At 45.5% G+C, this 12,987-nt stretch overlaps 1 protein-coding gene across 2 annotated transcripts in view; it reads right to left on the bottom strand.

Annotated features, from left to right (window-relative positions):
- ZNF318 (zinc finger protein 318) overlaps positions 1 to 12,987 on the bottom strand; it is an 843,467-nt gene that overhangs the window by 458,377 nt on the left and 372,103 nt on the right. For both annotated transcript variants that reach the window (XM_044061112.1, XM_044061104.1), the window contains exon 4: positions 9,838 to 11,169. In XM_044061112.1, coding sequence (XP_043917047.1) covers positions 9,838 to 11,169 — 1,332 coding nt within the window. The remainder of the gene's footprint in view (positions 1 to 9,837; positions 11,170 to 12,987) is intronic.

Genomic DNA, 12,987 nt, shown 5'->3' with positions numbered 1-12,987 from the left:
CCTCCAAGATAATGTCTTTAACCCTTTGAGATAAATCTGGGTTATTTTGTCTTATGCAATGTTCCAAGTAGCTAGCTGCAGTGTTTTCAAGTTTGGATGCAGGATTTTGAAGTTGTTCTGTGTTAGCAGTAAAGGGACTAGGGGTAGAGGCCATGCGTGTTCCAGAGACATACTCCTCAGTAGTGGGTACCAATGCTGCCTCGGCCAGTCTGGAGCTATCAGGATGATCCTTGGGTGATCTTCTTTGATCTTCAGTAGCATTTTGTGCATCAAAGGAAGAGGTGGGAATGCATATGCTGTCAGGTTTTCCCAACTGAAAGATAGGGAGTCCACCTTCCAAGCTAGTGGGTGGTATGTCCTTGTGCAGAATTTTTTCAATTGGTGGTTGTGTGGGGATGCGAATAGGTCTATTTCTGGTAGTCCCCATTTCTTTGTAACGGATTTGAAGATGTCTGGATGCAGCATCCATTCGTGGGCATCCGTGGTAGTTCTGCTTAAGATGTCTGCTAGTATATTTTCCTTTCCTGGCACAAATATTGCCTGGAGCTGAATGTTGAGGTTCAGGGCCACATTCCAGAGGTCCATTGCCATCCGGCATAGAGTATATGAATGTGTGCCTCCCTGTTTGTTGATATACCACATAACTGTGGTGTTGTCCGTCCTTATCAGCAAATGACCCTGTTGAACAAACGGTCTGAATGTCTGAATTGCCAGCTTTACTGCCAGCATCTCTTTTTGATTTATGTGTAGGTTCAGCTGGTCTTGAGTCCATAAGCCTTGTATGCACTTGTCCACCAACCGAGGTCTGAGGCGTCCGTGGTGATAGTCTGGCTTGGGTGAGGGCTGTGGAAGGGCAGCCTTTTGTTCAATTGACAGGCCTGAGCCCACCATTGGAATTCTTGCTTCAGGCATGGAATTATTGGAATTTGGGTTTCTAGGCTGTGCTTGTGCTGAGACCATAAATTCCTTAGGTACCATTGCAACTTCCTCATATGTAGTCTGGCATGTGGAATCAATATTATGCAGGATACCATGTAACCCAGGGCTTGCAGGACTTTCCTTGCTGTAAGCTGGTTCTGCGTTGTTAATGCCATGAAATAGAGTGGTAGGTGCTTCTGCTTTTCTGCTGTGAGGAATGCCATTTGGCTTGATGTGTCCAGTTCTGCACCCAAGAAAGTTATCCTTTGGGATGGTATCAGCCTTGACTTTTTTATGTTGACTGTGTATCCCAGGGCTTGCAATAGGTGAATGACCTTTCTCAAATCTTTTGTTAATTTGTTTTTGTTGTCCGCTTGTAACAGGCAGTCGTCCAGGTATGGTTAAATTTGAATTCCCTGAAGCCTGCAATGAGCAATTACTGATGCCAGGCATTTCGTGAATACCCTGGGCGCAGTAGATAAGCCAAAAGGCAATGCTGAGAATTGATAATGCTCTGATCCTGCAAGAAATCTGAGGTATCTTCTGCAATTTGGTCGTATAGGGACGTGCAGGTATGTCTCCTTGAGATCTAGAGTTACCAGCCAAGACTCCTTGCCCAGCATGGGAAGAAGCTGCTGTAGGGTCAGCATCTTGAATTTTGGAACAATGAGATGTGTGTTCAGAGCGGACAGGTCGAGAATAGGTCTCCATTGGTTTTCCTTTCTTGGCACCAGGAAAAGTCTGGAGTAAAATCCTTGCCCTTGTTCCATAGACGGTACCTTTTCTATAGCTCTCATCCTTAGTAAGTGGTCTATTTGCTCTAGAGCGTTTGTCTTTTGATTTGGAGGTAGGTTTGGCATTCCTCTCTTTCTTGGTAGAGTATGGAAGTGAAACCTGTAACCTTTGTCTATTGTCTGTAAAATCCATTTGTCTCCTGTAATGCAATGCCAGTTTACTGAAAATAAGGCTAGCTTTCCGCCTAAGGGTGCTTCTAGTTGTTCCCTGGTAGGCGTTTCAGAGCCAAGTCACTGTGATTGTCCTGTGGAAGTGGTAGTGGCTGGATCTGTGGCAGTACTTCTCTGGTTGTTAGGCTGCCACTGACGCCCCTGTAGGCACCTCTGGATTGACCTCTGCCTCTTGGGCCTATTCCTGCCTCTCTGTGCTCTGTTGGTGTCTGGAAAGGACCAATTCTTGGAAGGCCAGTTCCTACTAAACCTCGGAAGCTGGACCTGTAAGAAATCCTTGACTGTCTGGACAGATTTTGCTTTCTCTTCCACCTTCTTCAACACTTGCTGTGCAGGGGAGCCAAACAAACTGTGTTTTTCCATGGGAGCATCTAGGAGCTTTGACTTTACATGGTCTGGTAAGGATTGCTCTTTTAACCATGCATGCCTTCTGATCACTGTACCAGTCACAGCTGATCTAAAGGAAGCCTCCAGTGCATCATAGCCGCATTTTAAGGAATGATTACTGACCTGCTGAATGTTATGTACCATATCCTGAAGGGACTTTCGGTCTAAAGGTTCAGGCGAGGACAGTTTTTTAGTTAGCTGATCTAACAAATTCCTGATACTGAATCATGTGGAATTGACAGTTTAAGGCCCTAGCCGAAAGAGTAGCAGAAGTATAAACTTTTTTACCCCATCTCTCTAAGGCCCTAGATTCTCTTTCAGAGGGGAGGGGGTTTTTGGCAGAGGCAGCTGCTACAGCTTTGGGGCCCTGTGAAATAGTTTCAGGATCTGCAATAGGAGCCTTATACAAGTGATAATGTGTGTCCGGAACCCTGTAGTATCTGTCGGGCTTAGCAGGGGCCGGAGGAAGAGAGTCAGGAGCAGTACAAGCATCATTAAATGCATCATCCACAACTGTAAGTACTGGAGAAATGGCTAAAGGCCTATGCTGTGGCAAATGTAAAAAGGTCCTAAGCATTTTCCTAGAGTCTGAAAAATCCTGGCCCTGCCATTGAAATTGTTCTCTCATAGCATGCAAGGTTTCCCCAGAAGAAAATTCCTCAGGAGGAGAGGCAGAAGGAATGGAGTCTTCTGCATCAGAGTCCTCATATGGAGAATAAGGGCCTTCTGGAGGGTTTGTATTTTCTGAATCATCAGAGGAGTAATCTGTAGAAACTGGCTCAGGGGCTCTGCTCTAGGCCTCTTCTCTGGAGGGTGAGAGGCCCTGTCAGGGTGAGGCTGGGATCCCCTGATCAAAGAAATGAGATCCTCTGCTAGACTAAGCATTTGAGTACTAGAGCTAGGCCTGTGAGAGGGGGTTTTAGCAGGCACGGTCTTTGTTGATTTAGTTGCTTTAGCCCTGGTAAAAGCCTTAATTGACATGGATGCAGGGGGCCTAGCAGCTCCACGTGCAGGAGTAGATATATCTAAAGGGATAGTATCTGATAAATCCTGAGAGCCTGTAAGAGCAGGTGGAATTTCAGTAGCAGATTCAGCCATGCTGGATGAGGCCTCGGTTGTAGGAGGCATGCTTTCGGCCGAAGGAAGAACCGAGGACTCTGTTTCAGCCGAAACAGAAATACTCGCGGTTGGCTTAACCGCGGTTTCGGCCGAAACCGCGGATGAAGTTCGGTCCTTTTCCTTACGCTTTTAGCTAATTGTGAAGACGGAGTCTCCGGCGGCATGTTGTAAGCAAAGCGGAGCGAAAAAATTCCTCTGCAAACTCCGACCGGCGTCTAAGTGTCCGTCGGTTGAAGGAAGCACAGGCTAGACAAGCTGCTACGCCGTGGTCTGGGCCTAAACAAGGTAGGCAGTAAGAGTGGAAATCTTTATGAGGTATTTGTTTCCCACAAGTTAAACAGTTATTCACTTTTTCTGACATCGGCTGAGGCAAGAAAGAGTCCCCAACGGGGTACTTAGCTTTTTAGAAGTCTTCAGTAGTAGCAATCTCTGGTTCTGACCGACCGGCACTTGCGAACAGCTTCTGCTTCGGGCGCCACGCGGCAAGAAAGACTGAGGAAAATGGCGTCGGCTGATGCCTTTATACCCGGTTAACAGCAGCTATGACGTCGGGTGAAGTGCGACATCAGCCGAGGCCAGACCCAGACTTTGGAATCCGGCCGACCGAAGGGCTGCCTGAGGCAGGACAACCCATTTGTTAGGACTGCAGATGCATCCTTGAAGGACATCATATGGGTTGTCCTGCCTCAGGCAGCCCTCGGTCGGCCGGATTCCAAAGTCTGGGTCCGACGTCGGATGATGTCACATTTCTCTCCGACGTCAGAGCGGCTGGAGTATATAAGCATCAGCCGACGCCATCTTCTTCAGTGTTTCTTGCCCCAGATGCCAGGTGCACTCCAAGGAAGTCTGTAATCAATTTGGAAAACAAAACAGGTTTCCAGACAAATAAATAAGTAATAAACAGATACACCATAACAGATATCCCCAGCTAGGATAACAGGGAGAGGAGTGGACCCAAGGCATAGAGGGAAGGAGGGAGGGAAAACCCGACTGCAGTTGCATATCTATCGGACATCTACATTTATGGTAGGTACAAAACTGTACTATGTCCTTCAAGAATGCAACTGCAGTCATAACATATGGGTTGAATACCATAGCTTAGCTGGGGGAGGTGGAAAGCACTAAGAAAGGGATGGTGTAGCTATCAATCCTTGCAGGACTGCCGAAGCAAAGCCTGCTCTGGATCTGGAATCTAAAGGAAGGTTGTAGTGTTTGGAGAATGTATGCACGGAGCTCCATGTAGCAGCTTCTAGAATGTCTTTTGTAGGCACCCCTCTTAAGAATGCTGTAAAGGTGGCTGTAGCTCTGGTAGAGTGTGGTCTGATATTGGCTGGTCCACTCTTTCCATGGAAGGAATAACAATCTGATGCAATGTCCAATCCATTTTGAGATAGTCTATTTGGAAATTGCTTTTCCTTGTACTCCAGGGGCGTAAACTACAAAAAGCTGATCAGACTTCCTCTTGGCCTTGGTTCTGTCCAGGTAGTAGCGAAGTTGTCTGTGAATGTCCAAGGTATGCAACAGTCTTTCCCCTTTGTTCTCAGGATTGGGAAAGAAAGTAGGCAGGTGAATTGCTTGATTCAAAGAAACCCTAGATACCACTTTTGGCAGAAAACAAGGGTTGGTTCGTAAGGAGACCCTGTCTCTATGAAAGGTAATGAACGATGGTGTTGCCATTAGGGCCTGTAATTCCGAAACCATTCTTGCTGAGGTAATTGCCAACACGAAAGCTGTCTTCCATGAGAGGAATTGTAAATCCACAGAAGCTGCTGACTCAAAGGGGGGTAGAGTCAGTTTTTTCTAGGACAAAGTTGAGGTCCCAAGCTGGAACTGGGGCCTTTCTTGGTGGCTTGATATTCTTGATTCCTCTAAGAAATTGCCTTAAAGGATGTGAGAACACAGGTGGATCAGTGTTGTATCTAGCTGAAATAGCTGAAGCATGTATCTTTATAGAAGAATATGAGAGTCCTTTCTGTAGCATATCTGCCAAGTATTCCAGGATGAGTGGGATGTTCAATAATGATGCATCATGACCCTTGCTGGTATTCCAAATGCTGAATCTCTTCCATTTTGCTGAATAAACCTTTCTGGTGGATGGTCTGCAGGCTTCTGTTAATATCCACTGAACTTCCTTGGAGAGATAGATTGAGGTTATTCATGGAATCTCCCAAGCTGTTAGCTGGAGCGTCTGACTGTTGGGATGTACTGTCTTGAAGTTGTTTTGAGTCAAAAGATGGGGCCATTGGGGAAGGGCCCATTTTTTGTTGTGGCATATGCTCCGTAGTAGTGGATACCAGTGTTGTCTTGGCCAGTCTGGAGCTATTAGGATCCCTTTTGGCTTCTCTGCTTTGATCTTTAGTAGTACTGTGGTCATCAGTGGCAGAGGTGGGAATGCATAAATCTTTAGGAAGTTCCAGTTGAATGAGAGAGCATCTGTTTTCCATGTTTGTGGATGATATGCCCTTGAACAGAACTTTTGTAGCTGATGATTGAGGTGGGAGGCAAATAGGTCTACCTCTGGCCTGTCCCTTGCAACTGTATGTTTAAGCTCAGTGATTTTTCCCAAAGATTCATCGTCAGTCTGCAAAGGGGGTAAGAATGAATGCCCCCCTGCTTGTTTATGTACCACATGACAGTGGTGTTGTCTGTCCGTATTAGCAGGTGGCCTTGCTGAAGTTGTTGTCGAAAGGCCTCGATGGCATGCATGACTGCCAGCATTTCTTTTTGGTTGATATGCAGATGTGTTTCCTTTGGAGACCATTGTCCTTGAATACATCTGCCCTCCATGTGCGCCCCCCATCCAAGGTCTGAGGCATCTGTGGTCATTGTTTGTGTTATTTGTGGTTTTTTGAATGACATTCCTGTGTTTGCCTGGCTTACCGAGGCCCACCATAGGAATTCCTTTTGTAGGCATGGAATAAGCGGTATGGTTGTCTCTAGGTTGTTGCTGTGTTGAGACCATAAACTTTTTAGGTACCATTGAAGCTTTCTCATGTGTAGTCTTGCTAATGGAACCAGGAGAATGCATGATGCCATGTAACCCGGGGCCTGTAGGAATCTCCTTGCAGTCATCTGGGTGAGCTTTGCCAAACCTTTGAAATAATGAGTTAACTTCTTTTGCTTGTCTTCTGTCAGGTAAGCCATTTGAGAGGTTGTGTCTAGATTGGCTCCTAAGAAAGTAATTTGCTGGGATGGCTGCAGTCTTGACTTTTGGAAGTTGACTGTGTATCCCAGAGCTTGTAGCAATTGAATGACATAATCCAAGTTTTTTGTCAAAATCAGTTTGTCGTCCGCTAGTATGAGGCAGTCGTCCAGGTACGGGTAAATTTGGATCCCCTGGAGCCTGCAATGAGCAATTACTGAAGCCAGGCATTTTGTAAACACTCTGGGCACAGTAGAGAAGCCAAATGGCAATGCTGAGAATTGATAATGCTCTGGCCCTGCAAGAAATCTGAGGTATCTTCTGCAGCTGTGTCTGATAGGGACATGCAGGTATGCCTCCTTGAGGTCCAGAGTGATCAGCCAAGACCCCTTGCCCAGCATGGGAAGGGGTTGCTGTAAGGTCAGCATTTTGAACTTTGGTACTATGAGAAAGGTGTTTAATGCGGACAAATCCAGTATTGGTCTCCATTGTGTTTCTTTTCTTGGAACAAGGAACAGTCTTGAGTAAAACCCCTGTCCTTGTTCTTGTTGTGGAACTTTTTCTATTGCATTGATCTGAGTAAGCAGAAAAATTTGCTTGAAAGCCTCTGCCCTCTGGTTTTGCGGTAGGTTTGGCATGCCTTGTTTCCTTGGTAAGGTATGAAAGTGGAACCTGTAGCCTTGGTCTATAATGTCCAAAATCCAGTTGTCCTTTGTCAATCTGTGCCAATTGTCTGAAAACAGAGATAATTTTCCGCCCAAGGGAGCCTCTGTTTGCTCTTTGGTTAGCGGAAGTAGAGGAAAGTCATTGGGATTGTCCCTGTGGGGCAGGAGAAGCCCCTGTGTCACTTCTTTGGTTTGCTGGTTGCCATTGTCGTCCCCTGTAGGAACCTCTGTATTGTCCTCTTCCTCAGCCACGCCTGCTTTTGCCCCTTTGAAATCTTTCAGTATTAGGAAAGGACCAGTTTTTTGAAGGCCAATTCCTGCTGAATCTGGGTGGCTGAACCTGGAGGAAATCTTTGACTGTCTGAACTGACTTGTTTTTTTCCTCAATGGTCTTTAATACATCTTTAGCATTAGCACCAAAAAGCTTGTTCTTTTCCAAGGGTGCATCAAGAAGTTTTGCCTTAACATGATCTGGTAGAGGTTGTTCTTTTAACCATGCATGTCTGCGAATGACCGCCCCTGTCATAGCTGCCCTACATGAAGCTTCCAATGCATCATATCCACACTGAAGGAAGTGATTGCTAACTTGCTGAGAGTTGTGTACAGCCTCCTGCAAAGACTTCCTATCTAAAGGATCAGGAGAGGCCAAAGTTTTCTGTAAATCATCTAACAGGAAATCCTGATATTGAAACATATGAAAGACAATTGAGAGCTCTCATAGATAAGGTAGTGGAGGTGTAAACCTTCTTCCCCCTTCTCTCTAATGACCTAGCTTCCCTGTTGGAAGGCAAAGGATTTTTGGAGGTGGTAGCTGAAACCCCTTTCGGCCCCTGTGAAATAGTTTCTAAATCAACAGCATGGGCCCTAAAGAAATGAGAATGTGTTTCAGGAACTCTATAGTATCTGTCCGGCTTGGTAGGAGCAGGAGGGAGAGTATCAGGGGTAACACTGGAGTCAGAGTATAAATCATCCAAAACATCAAGCACAGGAGGTATAGCTAAGGGCCCGTGCTGGGGCTTTTTAAGGAAGGTACGAAGGCGCTTTCTGGAATCAGAAAATTCCTGGCCTTGCCACTTCAAATGTTCCCTCATGGAATGCAGAACTTCCCCAAAAGAAATATCCTCAGGAGGGGAGGCCGAGGGGATGGAGTCCTCTGCATCTGAGTCCTCGTAGGTCTGGAAAGGTTCTTCCTGGCTATCGGAGTGGCCAGAGGCCTCAGAATCTTCATCTGAAGGGAGAGGGTCAGTGGGCTCAAACCTGGGCCTCTTATCAGGAGGAGGCTGGGATCCTCTCTCAGGATGGGCCTGGGAACCTCTGATCATGGAGATTAAGTCTGCTGCCATAGTCATGATTTGTGTCTCAGGAGTAGGCTGAGGTAAGGCTTTAGCAGTAAGGTGCTTAGTCTTGCTGGCTGCCTTAGCACGTGTGTAGGCCTTGATAGACATGGACATGGGAGGCCTAGCAGCTCCACGTGCAGGAGTTACCTTATCCACAGCAATGGTCTCGGGCATTTCCTCGGTTACAGTATCCGGAGGAAAATCAATAACTGGCGTCGGTGTGGTCTCCGGTATCGGAGGCATCGGTAATGCGGTGTCTTCGGTTCGGAGCGGTGAAATAACCGCCTCAGAGGGAACCGGGGCACTCGCGGTAGGTTTTGGCGTGGTGTCGGTGGAAGATGCGGGCCGAGGATGGCGGTCCCGGTCTTTGCGTTTTTTAGGAGTCTGTGATGTCGGTAATTCCGATGGCATCTTGTAATCGTATTTTTCGCCGAAAAAGTCTTCAGCGAACTCCGCCCAGTGCCTGAGAGTGCGCTTATTGAAGCGAGCACAGGCCGAGACGTCGTGGTCTGGGCCAAGGCAAGGAAGGCAGTGAGAATGGAAATCCTTATGAGGTATTTGTTTACCACAAGACAAACAATTATTAACTTTTTCAGTAATTTCTGACATCGGCTGAGGCAAGAAAAGGTCCCCAACGGGGTACTTAGCTTTTTTGATGACTTCGGATCGAAGAATACAGGAGCTGACCGACCGGCACTTGCGAACTGCTTCTGCTTCGGGCACCGCGTGGCAAGAAAGACTGAAGATGGCGTCGGCTGATGCTTATATACTCCAGCCGCTCTGACGTCGGAGAGAAATGCGACATCAGCCGACGTCGGACCCAGACTTTGGAATCCGGCCGACCGAGGGCTGCCTGAGGCAGGACAACCCATATGTTATGACTGCAGTTGCATTCTTGAAGGACATCTGGTACTCTCTTCTCTTACCAACATGAAGACAGAAAAAGGTGGTTACAACCACTCAATGGCGAATCCTTACTGCAGTGACTCTTCCAAAAGAAGACACAGCTTAAACATGATCTGACTACAGACATTTATCAAAAATTATCCTCTCAATTTTAACTCTAACAAAATTTTAACGACTTCTAGAGAAACCGACCTTTTTCTGTGAAGTTCTAAAATATCCTATACTACAATAGACACTGCAGTTGAAATACAGAATAACGACTAAAAACAGCAGTCTTAATCAGCCATGGGAACATATCACACATTGACAAAAAGAACAGCAATAAAATTTTCTAAATTAAAAATAATCCTACCTTAATGTCCTTCAATTTACACAAACAGGCATTAAATGATACTCGCCTTCTGTTTCTGAGAAGCCCGATTTCTCTCATCAGACATCTTTTCTACAAGGGTGGGGGACTGGTGCAATTTATCTGTAGTTGTCTCCTCATGGATAGATTCCTGAGAATTTTTTTTTGTGGCAACAGTATGAATCACACGAAGGTTGGGCCGAACTTTAATGGCTGACCCTCCACTAGGGCTGGGACTGGAACTGGGAGACTCTTCCACTGCTTGAGACCCCTGATGAACAGAAGGGGGATAAATCGGCCACCCTGGGGGAGGGTAGTTCAGGTAGTGTCTATATGCATCATATGAAGTTGCAGTCATAGCTGTCTGTTGCTGGGAATAGTTTTGCTGAGTAGCAGGAAACTGTGCATAGCCCTGTATCTGATATGGAGGCAGAATGGATGTAGGGGCAGATGGCAAAGATACAGAAGGTGACGGTGTACTCGGTACAAGAGAAGATTCCTGTTCCATTTTACCTGTAGACTTTTCAGCTGTTTCTGGTTTATCTGCAGATTTTGAACTAGATTCTGCCTTCAGACTAGATGTCTTCTCACCTGACACTACAGACTTAGATGGGGAAGGTGAAGTGCGACGCTTAGCCTCTGGTGACTTTGACTTGCTTCTCCTACGCTGTGCATCTCTCCTACGATGTTTTGAAGAATGCTCCTTTGCAGAAACAGACGGTTTCTTTCCATGCAGTCGTTCCTCAGTACGGGTAGCAAGCTTGCTAATTTCGTCCACTCCAATGTCAAGTCCAATAGTCTTTAACAAATCTTGTATATATTCATACTTCTTGGAAGAATCATCTGTGTTATCAGCAGTATCCGTAGATGACTTTCTTTCACTTACTGATGCAGTTGCACTTTCTAGAACTGTTTTTTTCACGGGTGCTGGAGTCTCTGGCTCATCATCTCCATCACCATAAAGAAACTTCTCCTCATCATCAATATCTGGAAAACTTCGTTTTTTCTTATCTGGTGTAATACTGCCTGAACTAACCATTGTACCCAAAATTCGAGAAAATCCACTTCCATCTTGAGTGGCCCGCTCATGTGGGAGTAGGAAATCCATACCAGCCAAGTCAGAATTTTCAGTTTTATCACTTCTGTTAAAAATATTCTCAGTGTGATAACCATAATTATGCTGAGAAGCTACTGGTGATGGCACACGCTGAGATCCTTTTGGAAGTGGTAAGGGGAGACCCTGTTCTGCACACCCAAGAAGTTGCTTCAAGAACTGTTGTACATCTGCTGATAAGTTATTTCCATACTGAGGGACTCCCAACTGAGTCACCAGAGAAGGAAGATCCAACTGCTGCATACCTCCACCACGGAAACTGTCATACTACGAAAAAATACAAAAAAATACAGATTTCAATTTAGACATGCAGTGAACAAAATAAGAAACAAACACAGCTTAAATAGAAATATTCATTGCATTTTTTTTTTTTTTTTTTTTTTTTTTTTACAAATGATGAATGATACAAAAGCTGCTAAAAAGCTTCATCCTTCAGCCTCTATTTGCTTATTGTCTGACTTGTAGCAAGTCACTTAAACACCAGTCAGTGCTACCACGTTTCCCCTGAAAAGAGGTATGTGCTTCGTGGGTTTACCCAGTGAATAATCAAAACACGAACACGCAAATTATGCATTTCCCCTCCACTTACTGAGTCCATTACTTCCTCAATATCATTACAAAAACATTACTCCAATGACAAAAAATGCAGCTGTGTAAGGTACTTACAGTAAACGTAGACGATCCAAATGGATTCAGTGTTGCAGTCCTTAACTACATAACATCCTGAATGTTACAAAGTTGCTTGCGTGGACAGAATAGCTTTGATCTACTCAATACAGAAAACCCTTTTCAGTTTGCCACGCATGGTTTTCTGGTGCTCTGTTTTCTAACTGCTTAGTATTGATTGCACATCCTTTGATTACTGCCTGATGGAATCAGTAATCAATCATATAAGCTGCCAATTAGTGTGTCATCAAGTTGGTTTCATGAAAGCCCCCTTGTTCTGGGTTAGGTGATGCATGAAGACAGGAGTGTCAGGACTCTTCCCCTTCACTGAGGACTGGGATGAGAGAAAATTAGAAGTTATGTACCTATCATAACGTTCCATGTTGGTCGTCTTCTCTCGCCTTCTTTCTTGCTGGATGGGTTCAGAGCCAATCCTCGGCTCCGACTCGGCACTTGCTAAGCTCGAGAGTCACTTTTACCAGCTCGAGGCAGCCCCATATCCCATGATGCAAGGCGGTAAATACCCAGATCTCGTTTGGTACCTAGAGGGAAAACTACCTAGCATAAAAACTTTCCACTAAGGAAAGAAGAGCAATTAGCCTAAAAAGGCTGTAAGGGGAAACCAGATAACTAAAACTAGAACTAACTGGTGCCCAAAGAAGCAATCTTCCAGAGACAAGGGAGATCAAGGTCTGTCCAGGCAAGGGGGCAGGAGGGAGGGTCGCAAGAAAGAAGGCGAGAGAAGACAACCAACATGGAATGTTATGGTAGGTACATAACTTCTAAATGTTAGGTTGTCAATCTCGCCTTCATTCTTGCTGGATGGGACCGCGTCCCTAGCACCTCTATCCTGGGGATCGTGGGTGGCTCATTGGAACAGACTCTTGAGAACCGTAGAACCAAAACTGGCTCTATCCCTGGAGGCCAAATCCAATTTGTAATGAGAAACAAAAGGTATGAGGAGTGGCCCAAGTGGCTGCTGCACAAATAGTATCTAAGGGTAGTCTAGCCTGAAAGGCTGTAGAAGTGGCTAAGCCTCTAGTGGAATGTGCCATTGGTTTTGAGCACAACTGTTTGCCTCTAAGCTGATAGATTTCGGAAATGGTGGAAGATAGCCATCTAGATAATGTCACTTTGGAAACAGGGAGGCCTTTCTTATTTTCAGCATAGGAAAGAAAGAGCTGATCAGACTTTCTGAATTGTTTTGTTCTGTCCAAATAGTATCTGAGTTGGCGGTGAACATCAAGATAATGTAATTTTTCCGATCTGTTGGAGTAATTGGGAAAAAAAACAGGGAGATCAATAGATTGGATTAAATTTGTTTTTGAAGCAACCTTGGGCAAAAAGGATGGATTAGTTCTCAAGGATACACTGTCCTTGTGGAAGACCAAATATGGGGGACGAACAGAAAGGGCATGA

This window comes from Protopterus annectens, chromosome 1.part0 (assembly GCF_019279795.1).
Source record: "Protopterus annectens isolate FY-2018-M chromosome 1.part0, PAN1.0, whole genome shotgun sequence".
NCBI lineage: Eukaryota > Metazoa > Chordata > Ceratodontiformes > Protopteridae > Protopterus > Protopterus annectens.
The sequence above is the reverse complement of the archived record's forward strand: the minus strand, read 5'-3'. Positions and strand labels throughout refer to the sequence as shown.